The 15,917-nt window shown below is 39.4% G+C and overlaps 1 protein-coding gene across 2 annotated transcripts in view; it reads right to left on the bottom strand.

Moving 5' to 3' along the window:
* Window positions 1–15,917, bottom strand: part of TAOK3 (TAO kinase 3) — a 160,804-nt gene that overhangs the window by 51,724 nt on the left and 93,163 nt on the right. For both annotated transcript variants that reach the window (XM_066260470.1, XM_066260471.1), the window contains exons 10-13: window positions 14,861–14,952; window positions 6,808–6,901; window positions 5,697–5,778; window positions 498–665 (exon numbers count right to left, since the gene is read on the bottom strand). In XM_066260470.1, coding sequence (XP_066116567.1) covers window positions 498–665; window positions 5,697–5,778; window positions 6,808–6,901; window positions 14,861–14,952 — 436 coding nt within the window. The remainder of the gene's footprint in view (window positions 1–497; window positions 666–5,696; window positions 5,779–6,807; window positions 6,902–14,860; window positions 14,953–15,917) is intronic.

Below are 15,917 nucleotides of genomic sequence, written 5' to 3'. Positions count from 1 at the left end.
CACTTTTGATGAGAAGCACTGCATTCTCAAACCCACTTATACAGCGCTTCTCCAAAGGGTTCCCCCACCACCATTCCCATTGACACTGCCCTTTTGACCTCTTGCATGGACTAGTCACCCAATCAAATCCATCTTCGATTCTATTCTGTGTCCAAGATGATCTTTCACAGCACTTTCCTGCATCTAAAATGCCCCACGCCTTCCTGTCAAACTCAGCCACATCACGTCCTCCAGGCAGCCTTCACCAACCCCCATGGGCAGACTCATCCTCCCGCTGTGCAGCCCTGCCTGGTGGGGCACCTCTGCAGCACTGTCCGTATTTTCTTTTGTAGAAGAGTACTTCATGAATATCTATCTCTCTTGCAACTCGGTCTGTCTCTTAAGGCAGAGGGCACCCGTTACATTTTTAACCCGGGAAGTGTTTTCATTGTGCCCAGTTCAGCAGTTTGTCACACAGGAGGCCCTCTACAAGGGCTGCTAAGATAAATTGAACCTACTTCTTCATCCTCCTGTGATCCATTCAATGGTCCATTTCGTGTCTCTTGGAAAAGGATTTTTTTCATTTTTCTGTACTGTAGGTTATCGAGTTCACGAACAGCATCTTTTGTCCTCTGAATGAGGTCAATCAGGACACGTAGAGGCCGGTCTCGTCGGACAAAGTCATGCTAATTGAGAGAGGAGAAAATAACAAAAACTGATCAGGAGAAACACATTTTTAGGTGCAAAACGTAGATCTAGTCATAAATAGACATGAAACAGTTCCATGGACTTTGCAAAAGTAAGAAGATATGATTTTCATTTCAGGTGGCCTCTCATATTGTCTAAATCTCATCATGAGATAACTATAATGCTTTTCTCTTCTTCAAGCCCCACTTTGTCCTAGTTTACATGAGAACTCTTGAGGTTTACCTTCTCTTGCAAGTAATAACAACGACTATAACTTTAAATAGTCACTGAGCAAATGTGAAACTGTACAATAAACAAAAGCAATGCAGGGTATAGAATATCTTGCTAGCATCTGCCTCAGTCCCCTCCCCCCCACTACACTACTGTAGAGAGTATTCTGCTATCTACTTCTGTGGTCATATATAGTGTATGACTGAAAATGTGACAGCTGTTAAATTTATTCAGAGGTCAGAGTTCTGGCGACTTCATCTTTTAAAAACAATTTTGTCATTTTTTGAATTGGATTTTATTAGGGTGCCACTAGGTAACCTACTTATAGAGGTTTCAGATCCCCAATTCTACAACATCTCAGTACACCCTATTATGTGTTCACACACCCCCAAGTCAAGATTTTGTCCCTCACAGTTTATCACCCATATACCCTCCTCTCCTCTACCCTTGCTCTTGCAACTTCACCTTCCCTTTAAAAAGTCCTACAACCAGAAAAAAGGGGAAAGGGCCTTTGAGGAGTGAAAATATCTGCCTCAAAGTCCATAAACTTTTCTTGGTATAAGAGGCCCTCACTTTAAATATTGCCAATGATTTTCAGTGCATATTCTGGCTTCCTGCTTTCTCAGCCTATAGCAGGTTAGAAAGAGGGAATGAAAGTGGGAGGGAGGGAAAGGATGGAGGACTGTTAGAGGGAGGGTTATTTCTTGTAACAAGATGTGCACTTTGAAAGTTCTCTGACAGCCTGACAGTAGAGAAAGAGAAATTCCATGGCTAACCCACCTACCACCAACCAAATGAAAACCAACAAAGGTTTGTAGGCTACAGGCAAAGGGGCAATGCCTCCATATAGTCTTTTTATGCTCCAAGGGTTCACAAAACACTACCGTTTTTGAGCCATCAAGAAGTAAAATTATGTTCACTATACTTTCTTTAGAAGGTAGAGAAGCACACCTTATATTTTTACACAGAAAATGATCAAAAGTAGGAGGAAAAGGTTTTGTTCCTTAAAGGAAAAGGTTTAGTTATGTGGAGCATTCACTCATGTAAAATTATAATTTGAAGATATTGAGGAAATGAGATAAATGTGGTAGGCCTTACATGATGGAATGGATTTTACTTCTTTGTAAGTTTTAAAAGATAGAAAAGAGGAACAAAAGCATTGCGAGAAAAAAAAAACACTACATGTCTTGTGGTTCTTCACCCTCACTTTGCTGTTAGGGAAATTGTGGCTTTTGCTCCTGCTTTTATAAAATATCTCTTCCTCTGCAAAGAGTCCTTTCTGAAGATGAAATGCCATTCCCGGAAGTAAGTGTAGCCTGCATACTTCAAGATGAGAATGACAGGGAGAAAGAAAATTATTTTGCTACACCACAGCTTGAAATTATGGAAGAGCATATTGGGTTTTAGGAAACTTGAAGCTGTAACTTAAGGTCAAATAGGAAACTATGTAATAAAATAAAAGCAATGCAGACTATAGAATATTCTTGTTAGAATCTGCCTCAATCCTCCTCCCCACCCTACACTATGGTTGCATGTATTTTGTTTTCTAGTCCTTTTCTGAAACAGCAGCTCCTGCCACTCTTTTTCCCTGTGTCTGCTTCATTTTTTTCTGTAAACAATTTACCACCACCTGACATTACACCATCACATATTTATTTGTCTGTTTTTATACTCTTTCATTAGAATGTAGGTTCTGTGAGTGCGGGAACTCTTTTTCTTATGTACTTATAAAAATCATTTTTAGTGCTTGGCACACAGCAGATAATCAGTAGATATTTATTGAATAAATAATGGGCTCATCTGATTTGACTCAACAAATCAAATAAAGATCAAATCAAATCAAGTCAAAATCCACCTGACTAGGCAGTGGTGCAGTGGATAGAGTGTCGGACTGGGATGCGGAGGACCCAGGTTCGAGATCCCGAGGTCGCCAGCTTGAGCACGGGCTCATCAGGCTTGAGCAAAGCTCACCAACTTGGACCCAAGGTTGCTGGCTTGAGCAAGGGGTCACTGGTCTGCTGTAGCCCCACGGTCAAGGCACATATGAGAAAGCAATCAATGAACAGCTAAGGTGTCGCAACGAAAAACTGATGATTGATGCTTCTCATCTCTCTCCGTTCCTGTCTGTCTGTCCCTATCTATCCCTCTCTCTGACTCTCTCTCTGTAAAAAGAAAAAAAAAATCAAGTCAAAATCCAAACATTTTTTGACAAAAAGTTTTCTTCAGGTATATCTTTAAGTATCTTCTGCTCCATGTGTTCTGCTTTGTTCCTCAGGAGTAATAGGCTGGCATATGTTAAAATCATCTGTCTAAAATCACTAACATCAGCCTGACCAGGCCATGGCGCAGCGCATAGAGCTTCGGACTGGGATGTGGAGGACCCAGGTTCGAGACCCCGAGGTCACCAGCTTGAGTGCAGGCTCATCTGGTTTGAGCAAGGCTCACCAGCTTGAGCCCAAGGTCACTGGCTTGAGCAAGGGGTCACTCGGTCTGCTGTAGCACCCCAGTCAAGGCACATATGAGAAATCAATCAATGAACAATTAAGGAGCCGCAACAAAGAATTGATGTTTCTCATCTCTCTCCGTGTCTGTCTGTCCCTCTCTCTGTCTCTGCCACACACACAAAAAAATAAAAAAATAAAAAATAAATAAAAAAAATTTTAAATCACTAAAATCATCTGTAGGATTTTTTTTATTTGCTTTTAATTTTGCTTTATTTCTCTAAGACTATCTACCAAGGGAAACAACCTAAGTGGATTGGTTTATTATATTACTTTGTTGTTTATAATTTTAATCTGCTATATATTTTTTAATTTTTTAAAAATATTTTATTTATTGATTTTTAGAGAGAGAGGGGAGAGAGAGAGAAAGAGAGAGAGAGAAGGGGGAGGAGCAGGAAGCATCAACTCCCATATGTGCCTTGACCAGGCAAGCCCAAGGCTTCGAACCGGCAACCTCAGTGTTCCAGGTCGATGCTTTATCCCACTGCACCACCACAGGTCAGGCCTAATCTGCTATATTTTGATGTTGCTCTTCCATTTCTTTTTTTACTCCTGCCCACTTCCTTTTTGTATCCTTTTGTTGTCTATTGCCCTAAAATTCATCTTTGGATCCTTGTAGTATCTTCTTCTTTAAGGTTCCCCCCTTAATTTTAATATAGCCCAAATTTATTATTTTTCCCCTTTATGGTAATGTTTTTCATGTCCTTTAAAAAGATCTTTGCTTGCTTCAAAGTAATAAAGATACTACTTCATCTTGTGCTACAGTGTTTTGTTCTGGTTGCCATTTCTCACTCTGGAAATGTAGAGCTTTTGCTAAGGCTCACAGAATAGTTCATATCCAGGGCATGTGCTAGCTCTACACCAAATGAAAATTAGGTAGAGTCCTCTGCCCTGATCTTCTGTCACCATATTCTTGTGGCTTGTGACTCACAAGAAGAAAAAGCTTGCTTTTGGGTGGAAAACTAGTCCGCTTCAGACCTATTTCTTCCAGGAACACTAAAAGCCAGAAAAGGATAGAAAAATGTTTATAGCATTTTAAGAAAAAGAAAATGGAAACCAAGAATTGGTGACCTAAGCCCTGGCCGGTTGGCTCAGTGGTAGAGCGTCAGCCTGGCGTGCAGAAGTCCCGGGTTCGATTCCCGGTCAGGGCACATAGGAGAAGCGCCCATCTGCTTCTCCACCCCTCCCCCTCTCCTTCCTCTCTGTCTCTCTCTTCCCCTCCCGCAGCCAAGGCTCCATTGGAGCAAAGTTGGCCTGGGCGCTGAGGATGGCTCCATGGCCTTTGCCTCAGGTGCTAGAATGGCCCTGGTTGCAACAACAGAGCAACGCCCCAGATGGGCAGAGCATCACCCCCTGGTGGGCGTGCTGGGTGGATCCCGGTCAGGCGCATGCAGGAGTCTGTCTGACTGCCTCCCCGTTTCCAACTTCAGAAAAATACAAAAAAAAAAAAAAGAATTGGTGACCTAGCCAAAGTACTCATCAATTACAGAGGCAGCTGCTGTTTGGGCAATACAACTCTTCAGAGTTGTTCTTAAAACAAACAAGAGTTGAAAAACATGCATATGGAAGAAAGTTAAAGAAATCTTAACTATTTTGTGCCAAGGAAAAGATATATTTTAAAAGATTCCCACATACTCTACTGATATAGATGGAACACAGTGCCTATGTATAAGATCTATAATAAAATGTTACATGAAAAGAGATGCTCAAAAATACCATGGTGAAATCAAGTGAATGCAGTTAACACGCTACTCTTGTCACCAACATGTATGATGGAACGTTATGTAAATGTCTGCTTTATATATTTAATACCATCCATCTTTACTGCCTAATGTTTTGGCAACAACCTGAGTGAAATTCTCAGTTGTCATTTGAACATTCACAGACTCTATCCTGAAAGTTCATAACAGAAATTAGTCATAAGACTATCACCATCATGACCAGAGAGCAAGGAAAGATATTCTTTGTCATAAGTCAAAAACATGGGTGGGTGTAAGACAAAGGAAATGAGAGGGGAAAACTAACACAGGGAATGTATGTTTAGCACATACATTGAGATAATCTTGATATTTCCATGCTCAGCTTCTACCTCTGGGTAACGACAAGGCAGCACGTTCTAATCCAGCTTGTCAGGATGAGCTGCTGCAGGAAAGACTCACTATATTCCACTACAATGTGGCTTTAAATACCCCTCCTCAAACATAAATTTGGAATATTATTTTATTAACCAGTGTCACCCCAATAAATTCAACAAGAAAACAAATAAATGAAAAAAAAAACAAAAACAAAAACAATCACCCGTAATAGTTCCGCTGACGTTGGCCTTTCCTGAGGTATTTTCTGTAGGCAGTAATCAACAAATCTCCTGAAAGAGTCCGTCCTGTGTGTGCAAATATATTGAAAGAAAATGAAATCAGGGTCTGCAGAACACATGGATTACTTAAAATAATTTTCATTCCAGGGAAAATTTTACCTGTTAGATTTTTAATAAAATACTTTTTGGGATATTAGAGGAATTAATTGAACCATTTTCAAGAGGTATCTAAAATAGTATCTAAAATTAATTCTTTTGGCTAATGAATGTGGACACTTCAAATTAGTCAACATAAACATATCTTAATATATAAGCAAGGTCAAACCAAAACATCTATGAGACAGTGAAAATACTATAATTATATAATAGTTTTATATACATTTTTCTCTCCAAAGATAACTCTAAGTCTTAAGCCTATATTCTCCATGACCAGTTGGTAAGTGTTCCATCACCCACAACTTATAACCAGGTACTAGAGTTTGAAGCATAAGTCAGAGAACCTAGGAATATGCTTCCTGGATGAAAATGCTGCCTAGCTTGAAAAGTCCACTTTGTCCACTCTTTTAAAAAATTGCCCTTTTCCTAAAACTCACCTTGTGGCCCGAATGTTTATCAAAATGTTGTCATGTTCAGCAAGGAACGTTACATATTTTGAATAGATAGTATATGTTCTGTCCCAATATATTTAAATATACATATAGTAAAAAAAAAAAAAAAAAAAAGACACCTGGAAAAATAATAACATCAAAGAGGGTACTTTATGTTTGTTTAGAAGTGATAAAAGCTGGGACAACCAATACAAGACTGTCATGACTTGAGACTAGAGTTGTTAGGAAGGTAGCAGGGCATGTTCCCTGTAGATTTACAGGTACTTCACATACTAAGAACACAGTACAAGCTACAGTGAGGGAAGAACTAACAAGTGTGTGTTTGTATGTGTGTATGTGTATAGCCAGTTAATGCCAACGTCACTCTTTATAATGTACAATGAAGAAATGGAATGCTTTCCAGGTGAGGTATTTAACATGGAATTTAATGACACTGCCAAACACATAGAGTGATTTTCTTAGAGATTTCAAACAATGGCAGTCTTACCATTCATTAGACTGTAAAGTTGGGGAGTCATTCTGGGCAATGTGATATAAGGCACTCATCGCATTCATGTTGAAAAGAGGGGGCTTCCGTTCCGCTGAAAGGGAAAGAAACATAATAAAGAAATGCTTGAAAGAAATCAGACAGAGAAATAAGGAACTATGAGCAAGCCGTTGCTGCCAAATCAATAGCTCCTTACTGTCATCATGCTTCATAATCCACTTATTTTAATCTCTTAGGTCAGCCCAGAATAGTCATTCAGAAGAAGCTGCTGGTCATCTTAATGTACACTGGTGAAGCTCCTAATGGACCCATTTCAAGAGTGTGAAAGAAAATTGTATAATGTTTTTCACATATCTTCTAAAGGCTAGTCTTTTCCTATCTTCTCACAATAGGTATGAATATTGTGAACAAAAACCTGACAAGTTCAGGGGGCTAATGTAACAGGACCAAAAGTGACCGCTCATGACCATGATCCCAATATAAATTATGAACTGGCAGGGCGTGGTGGATAATCAAGCCCCAGGCCTATAGCTTCCTTGGTAAAGGTTACTCTGCCATAAGTGAGTCCTGACCATTGTTCTTGTGCATCAGGTCGACACACCTTTGAAATACCAGAGTAATCATTTCCAGGCCCACTCAGAGGCTTAACCACTCTCACAAGAGCAGGTGCACCAAAACTCCTCATTGTTATCTTATTGCCACCATACTGTTTTCATCTACTGTATATGTTAAACGTTAACTATCCTATATCCACCAATGTAAAATAAGTATGCGTCTCTCCATTTTGCTTTGTATCCAATCTCAGAGCTTTCCCCGTTTTGCTTTCTCCTGCCTCCTTATTCTACCACCAATAAATTTCATGGGACCTCCCTTAAGTTTTCTCCTTTGACTCAAAATGTATAAAAAGAACTGCCTAACTGCCATCCTCTGGAACATTTTCTTGATCCATTGAGAATTTGCTTTGGGCATGTCCTTAGTTTGGCTCAAATAAATACTAATAAACTCATAAAATTGTTCTATAGGTTTGGATGTTCTTAGGTCAACCACATCTTTGTATGTGTGTGTGTGCTTTAATTAAAAAATGTGTATTCATTGGAAAAATTCAGAAAGCATAGAAAAGTAAAGTGAAAAAATATTATAAAATGGAACATCTTAAATGTCACTGACACAGTATGGGAGATAAAATAATTTAACTCAATAAACACTGTTTGAAGGATCACCCAGGCCAGAGAACTGGTATGGGAAGGGGTGGAGGGTAAATGGGAGGGAGGAGGATAAGTAATAAACAAGGCTTAGTCCATCCCATTCTAAAAAGAAACTCCGCGATTCAAGTATTGATAGAAGGTTTGCTCCACCCCTGCCTACTGTGGTCTCTTCTTTGGAATTCCTACCGCTCTTTTTTAGTTTACTGCTCATTTTGGCATGTGCTCACTTATTGCATTTACATAAACATAAAAATCTTTTCTTTTAAAGACAATCATAAACTCTTAAGAGCAAGATCTCATAAGCCAAATACTCTTATTTCATTTATTGCCTGAGAATATGTAATAAGATTCTATTCACATATTAGACACTCTATTTGTTGACCAAAGAAACAAGGTTCTAGCTCTGAGTACAGTTAATTTTATGCTATTTATTAGTTATTATGTCATAAGAGATAAATCACTATCTCATTCTACCATGCTTATCCTAATGGGTTCTTCATACAGTCCCAGTTTGTAATTCATAATCTGATCTCTAGTTCCATCAGAGCATCTTTTTTTTTTTTTTGTACTTTTCTGAAGTGAGAAGCAGGGAGGCAGACAGACTCCCTAATGTGCCTGACAAGGGTCCACCCGGCATGCCGACCAAGGGGCGATGCTCTGCCCATCTGGGGCGTTGCTCTGTTGCAACCTGAGCTATTCTAGTGCCTGAGGCAGGGGCCACAGAGCCATCCTCAGTGCCTGGGCCAACTTAGCTCTAATGGAGCCTTGGCTGCGGGAGGGGAAGAGAGAGACAGAGAGGAACGAGAGGGGGAGGGGTGGAGAAGCAGATGGGCGCTTCTCCTGTGTGCCCTGGCTGGGAATCAAACCTGGGACTTCCACACAAATGGAACCCAGGACTCCCACATGCTGGGCTGATGCTCTATCACAAAGCTAACTGGCCAGAGCCAGAGCATCTTGGTTTTTAAGTAAAGATTTGTCTATTAACCACTTAAAAAATGGCAAGTTGAGCTTAGTCTATGCAATTTTAAGAAATAGAATAAGAAGCAACAAGGAAGATATTTTTACTCATAGAAGGAAGAACCAGTGAAAAGCCAGAGTGGTACAAAACAAAACACCCCCTCCCAGCTTGAAAGGAATAATGTTGAGAATAGAGAACTTGGAGTTACTGGCACTGCTGAAGAAGGAAACTTTACTTATTCATCTGTGATATTTTGGAGAGGTCTCTTAGAGCAGGGGTCGGGAACCTTTTTGGCTGAGAGAGCCATGAACGCCACATATTTTAAAATGTAATTCTGTGAGAGCCATACAACGACCCGTGTACGTTACACATTATCCAATAAAAATTTGGTGATGTCCTGGAGGACAGCTGTGATTGGCTCCAGTCACCTGCAAATATGAACATGAGTGGTAGAAAATGAATGGATTGTAATACATGAGAATGTTTTATATTTTCAATGTTATTATTATTTTTATTAAAGATTTGTCTGCGAGCCAGATGCAGCCATCAAAAAGCCACATCTGGCTCACGAGCCATAGGTTCCCGACCCATCTTAGAGTCTCAACTAATGATCTCTGATATCCTTGAAAGTGTCTATGAGTCTACAAATATTTATTAACCTCTCAACACGATCCTTTATCATCAGGAAATAGCTACCAGTATTATAAGGACATGAACTGTTAATAAGTGAAAGTTTGAAAGTTGCCGTGTGGACCTGTAGGTTTATATCTGCTTCTAGTGCATAAAAGAAATAACTGGATCAGGTATATTTTTCAAGGGGTAGACTCAAAGTCGGCCTTCTGAAAACTTAAAGTATTTAAAGCCACGAGTAACTAGGAATGCATCGTGCAACCATCAATGGTTTCCTATCACTCTTAGGACACATCCAGACCCTTAAACATAGCCTGTTGGCCTTTACTAACATGCCCCTGGCTAGCTCTAGCACTTCAGTGTAAGAGCAATCTTTCTCCCCCGTCTCCTCATGTTATCTTTTGCTTCACTGTATGATCCAAGCTCATAGCATCTCAACACATGCTGCTATTTGACTTGACCCCCGTCTCATTTTTGTTCCCTAAACTTTATCTGGTTAATTCTTGCCAATCCTTCAGGTTTTATCTGAAATATAATTTCATTTCTGCATTAATTTAATAAACATTTACTCCAGGCTCGTTATATGCTTATAATCACTTCCTCAGGGAAGTCTTTTCTGACCTCTCAGACTAGATTTTGTCATTGCAAATTACACTCTTCCTTTCTATTACCCATCACAACCATAATTAATTATTTGTGTAATTCTATAGGTAATGTGTGTCATCTTTGCTAAATTTCATGAGGGCAGGAACAATGCCTTTTATGTTCAGCTTTGTATTTCCAGTGCTGTGTGCAGTACCTGGTATTTATTTTTAGTGGCCAAAATACCTATAAAATGAGTATATGAAGATAAGGCAAGGAAGAAACTCTATCAACAAAGAATCTTTGTGCAGCATGAAGTCACACAGTGACTGCAAAGAGACTAAGTCTTGGGCCTTGCATCAGATACTATGGGATGACTTCATTCACTATCAGAAGGATAGGGGCCCTCACATTCGCTGGCAAAAAATATAAAATTCAAGTCGCTCAGAAGAACACTGAATTGTACAGCAGAAACAGCAGGAAAGGAGGATGAAAGAAAGAAGGAAACAGAAATTTAGGAAGAGGAAAGAACAAAAGCAAAAAACAAAATTTAGTTCAATGTTGCTCAGATCAGAAGCAGGAGTGGGGAACACCTGTAAGTCACAGGCACTCTGTCTGTAAACAAGACAGAATTTAACTGACCACACAGTGGCAGAGGGGTTCTCATACAGAGAAGCATGTGACTGAAGGTATGTACGCCAAACACAGCACAGTTCTACGGTCTGGGAAACTTTCACTAAATATTAATTTCAGATGGCCTCACATATGTTCAAGTCCTTTGCCATATGTAGTACATAAATCCTCTGAGTCATGGTGACAGGACTCATTGCTAATCCAGAATACAATAGAGCAAGGGTTGGCAAACTATGGGCCAAATTCACCTAGCAGCCTGTTTTGGTAAAGTTTTATTGGAACACAGCCACACCCTGTCTATGGCTGCTTTCATGCTATGCAGCAGAGATGAGTATTTATGACAGAGAAATGTATGGCCTGCAAAGCCTAAAACAGTTATCTGGTCCTTTACAAAAAGTTTGTCAACCCTCCCTGTACAATGAATTAATCTACATACAAACTTCTACATAAGCAGCAGAATAGGAGCTGAGATTGCTTTGAAGCCACCTTGTGATAGGTAATCCATATCTGCTAAAAAAAAAAATGAAAAGAGTAGAATTATAAAAAAGCTGAATTAACTAAATTAAAAGAAAAAATTATTTCTACTTAATTTAAAGACAATGATCAAATTTTGGGGGATGTTCCATGTGTGTTTTATGAGATCAAGGTTCAGAAAGATTGGTTCATTTGAAGCCTTTGGACATGGCTCTGCTTGGCAAAACTCATGCTAAATTGTAGATGGCACAAAGGCAACAGATTTCTGATGAACAAATATGGTTGACAGTCATAGTAATGATAATAATAATTGCTACCATTTACTGAGTTCCTATTACATGTCAGGCTCCCACTTGCCATATGTATTCATAATTCTCACAATACTTTGGCAAAATAAGCATTATTATAATTCAGATTTCCCAGCTGAAGAAACAAAGGGTCAGCTAGCCTAAATAATAAAACCAAATCAGGCAAAAAGTGGCTAACGTGGACTTTCAACCCAGTCCTGTAAGACTCCAAGACCTGTGTTCTTTTCACTAGGCTTCATTGCCTCTTCAATAACTCTGCCTTTTATAATAGATAGTACTCATATTTCAAAAATGAAAAAAAAAAAAAGGTAGAAACTTTCTAAGACTAAGGAGCTTAACACAATAGCCAAACACAACATTCACTTATGAACAGATAAATGATGAGTGGCTAACGTGGAAGAAAATTCCAAGCAAAGAAACTACATAACGTTTCTATCCCCACCCCCTGGAGAATTCATTTCTGAACATGGGCAATTCCCTGTCAATGCTGATGGGCCATTTTTCAGCTTCTACCATGATCTCTGCTGGTGAACTAAGAACATCACATTAACTTCTCTTAAAATCTTGAAAATTAATGTATCTGGTAACTGGACTTTTTTTTTTTTTGGTATTTTTCCAAAGTTAGAAGCAGAAAGGTAAGTCAGACAAACTCCCACACATGTCTGACCAGGATCCACGTGGCATGCCCACCAGGGGGCCATGCTCTGCCCATCTGGAGCGTTGCTCCACTGCAATTGGAGCCATTCTAGCGCCTGAGGCGGAGGCCATGGAGCCATCCTCAGTGCCTGGGCCAACTTTGCTCCATCTGAGCCTTGGCTACAGGAGGGGAAGATATGATATATATCTATATCTATATCTATAGATATCTAGAGAGAGAGAGAGAGAGAGAGAGAGAGAGAGAGAAAAGAGAGGGGGAGGGTGGAGAAGCAGAGAAGCAGATGGGCACTTCTCCTGTGTGCCCTGACCTGAAATTGAATCCAGGACTTCCACACGCAGGGCCGACACTCTACTGCTGAGCCAACCAGCCAGGGCCAGTGACTGGACAATTTTATTGTTCAAAAGTTTTCCAAAGATTCATGCATTTAACTCGGTCTTTCAGTGGAAGATCAATGTAGCAAAAGATAATTTGTAAAAGAGGCTTAACCATTTAGGGATGGTCCCGCCTGATCTAGGAAAGAGGGGACAGTGCCAGTAACTTCGTCGTCTTCCTGCTTGTGATATTACAATTAAACTTCTAGATTAGGGAACTTTAGAAGAGATATCATAACATTTAGGCACTGTCCACAACTTCTAATGTAATTTCAACATTAAAAGTATAATTTAAAATACACTGTGCCTGGAATTTCATGAAACCTCAAACATACAAAAAACTTAGAAAAAGCATTACTTAGAGCTTACATGTAGTTTGATTTTCTTATGTAAAAAACAAAACAAACCTTCTTTTTAATGCCAAGAAGATAGAGATGTATGGTAAAGCTGCCAAAAAAGTATCTGTATATTTTATTACATTACCAATATAATAACTTTTGAATAATTGCTGAGAAGTTAAATGTTCTTTTTTTTTTTTTTTTAATTCATTTTAGAGAGGAGAGAGAGGGAGAGAGAGACAGAGAGAGAGAGAAGAGAGAGAGACAGGGGGGAGGAGCTGGAAGCATCAACTCCCATATGTGCCTTGACCAGGCAAGCCCAGGGTTTTGAACCGGTGACCTCAGCATTTCCAGGTCGACGCTTTATCCACTGTGCCACCACAGGTCAGGCCTGAGAAGTTAAATGTTCTTGTTAACAATTTTATTTTGTGAACATTAAGCATATACTATCATTTTTCTTTAAACCTAAGATGACATTGGATATAAGATGCAACACTATTTTACGTGTAACTTAGAAGAGAAAATGCTGCCAATTATAAAATGCTGTTGCCTGTAAAATACCTCTCAATTTTAAAGATATGCTAAAATGTAAATTAAAAATTTTAATGAAATACAATATAGAGCAGCATTGTGCTGATAATGGCTAACAGTTATTGGGTATATCTTATGTATTCTATACAATAATAAGCACTTTAAATGCATATTTTCATTTAATCCAGACCATCCACAGAAGGTAGGAGATCTTATTATGCAAATTTCAGAGAATTAAAATAATTTGACCAAAGTCATATAATTAAAACATTGCAATCAAAGAAAAATAAAAAACTCATAGACACAGACAGCAGTGTGGGGGTTGCAGGAGGGAAAGGGGGAAGGGGGTGGAGGAGGGTAGAGGGAGGAGAGATGTGATGGTGGGAGACTTGACTTGGAATGGTGAACACAAAATGCAATGAACAGACGATATACATATCGCTGTGTACCTAAAACTTGTATAAGTCTATTAACCAATGTCAACCCAATAAATCTGATAAAAAATTTAAAAAAAAGAAATGACACACAAAAAAGTCAGCTGTCCTTTGAGACTTCAGTAATTACTACATCAACATAGTACAAAAACTAATGTGGTGATGATCTTGAATCATAAAAGGGTATAGGTGGTTTGATCTGTTTAAGAAGGTTGGAAAGGGTAGAATCCATGTTACATTTTAGAAAGTTTTGGTAAGAAGAAAAACTCGTTAAAACAGGGGGTGGGCATTAACTAGCTGTAAAGTTGAACTTGGGTGGTACATCCTCTCAACTGAGTGTTAGAACTGAGGAGTTATATATGGTTTCAATGTCTAAGTACAATGTTGGTTCATTTTAGAATATAAATGACAGAAACAGGAAGAATCCTACATATAAACGCAATTACTGGTAGCTGTTACTGAGCATTTGCTGTGTGCCAGGTACTATGCTAAACACTTTACATATGTTATCTTACCAAAAGTCAGACAATACCTATTATTTATGTATTGTCATTTTCACTTCGATAAGAAAACTGAGGCTGTGGGAAATTAGGAAAATGGTCCCAGGTCTCACAGTCTGAATCAACACGTTCCACAACTCCAGGAGGTGTCAGCCATATCCTAGACGATGGGAGCATCTGCTGGAGTTATGTGCAGCCACGCATGGTGGGTGTGCCAGCTAAGTGTCAGTAAAACCAAAACTCAAGTCCAGTGTATCTACTTTTAAAGCTTACTCAACACGCCAACTCTGCAACACAGGGCATTAGTTTTTGTTTCTGTTTATTATTAAAAAGTTAAATTACTTGATTTCAAAAACATAACAATTTTCAGAAGGTTGTAACAGGCACCTATCACTTCAATTGTATCATACTTGTTTCAAATCCTTACTCACCCAATTCAATACAGGTGATCCCAAGTGACCAGATATCAACTTTCCCATCATACTGGCCTTCATCCATAGCTAAGATCACCTCCGGAGCCATCCTGCCAAACATAATATACAAAACTCAAGTTGTAAATTATAAACTAAATTCATTTAATAAAGTGATTCAATGAAATAATTGTTTTTGAGGGTATTATAAAATTTTATTTGACAAAGATATTACTTCTTCAAACAAAGCATTTGGAAAGAATGCTATTTAAAATGTAAATAATATAATTGGTGATTTAAGTGAAATAATACATTATTTTCAGTAAACCCTGGTTCCACTGTCTCCTTTAAGTTTGATTTTTACTGTTACTTAACCTTTCCGTATATCAGTTTCTTTTTTTATTTTATTTTATTTTATTTATTTATTTATTTATTTTAGAGATGAGAGAGAGGGAGAGAGAGAGAGACAGGGGGGAGGAGCTGGAAGCATCAACTCCCATATGTGCCTTGACCAGCCAAGCCCAGGGATTTGAACCGGCGACCTCAGCATTTCCAGGTCGACGCTTTATCCACTGCGCCACCACAGGTCAGGCCTATCAGTTTCTTCTTCTGCAAAAATGAAGAGAATTCTAGTAGCTACTTCAGAGATTTATTTAAAAATTAATATTTAGCCCTGGCTGGTTGGCTCAGTGGTAGAGCGTCGGCCTGGCGTGCAGAAGTCCCGGGTTCGATTCCCGGCCAGGGCACACAGGAGAAGCGCCCATCTGCTTCTCCACCCCTCCCCCTCTCCTTCCTCTCTGTCTCTCTCTTCCCCTCCCACAGCCAAGGTTCCACTGGAGCAAAGATGGCCCAGGTGCTGGGGATGGCTCCTTGACCTCTGCCCCAGGCGCTAGAGTGGCTCTGGCCGCAACAGAGCGATGCCCCAGAGGGGCAGAGCATCGCCCCCTGGTGGGCGTGCCGGGTGGATCCCGGTCTGGTGCATGCGGGAGTCTGTCTGACTGTCTCTCCCCGTTTCTGGCTTCAGAAAAATACAGAAAAAAAAAAAATCAGTATTTATAAAACATTTAAATAAGCACAT

The sequence above is a fragment of the Saccopteryx bilineata genome, chromosome 2 (genome assembly GCF_036850765.1).
Source record: "Saccopteryx bilineata isolate mSacBil1 chromosome 2, mSacBil1_pri_phased_curated, whole genome shotgun sequence".
In the NCBI taxonomy this organism is placed as follows: Eukaryota; Metazoa; Chordata; class Mammalia; order Chiroptera; family Emballonuridae; genus Saccopteryx; species Saccopteryx bilineata.
This window is presented reverse-complemented; position numbering and strand designations above follow the sequence as displayed.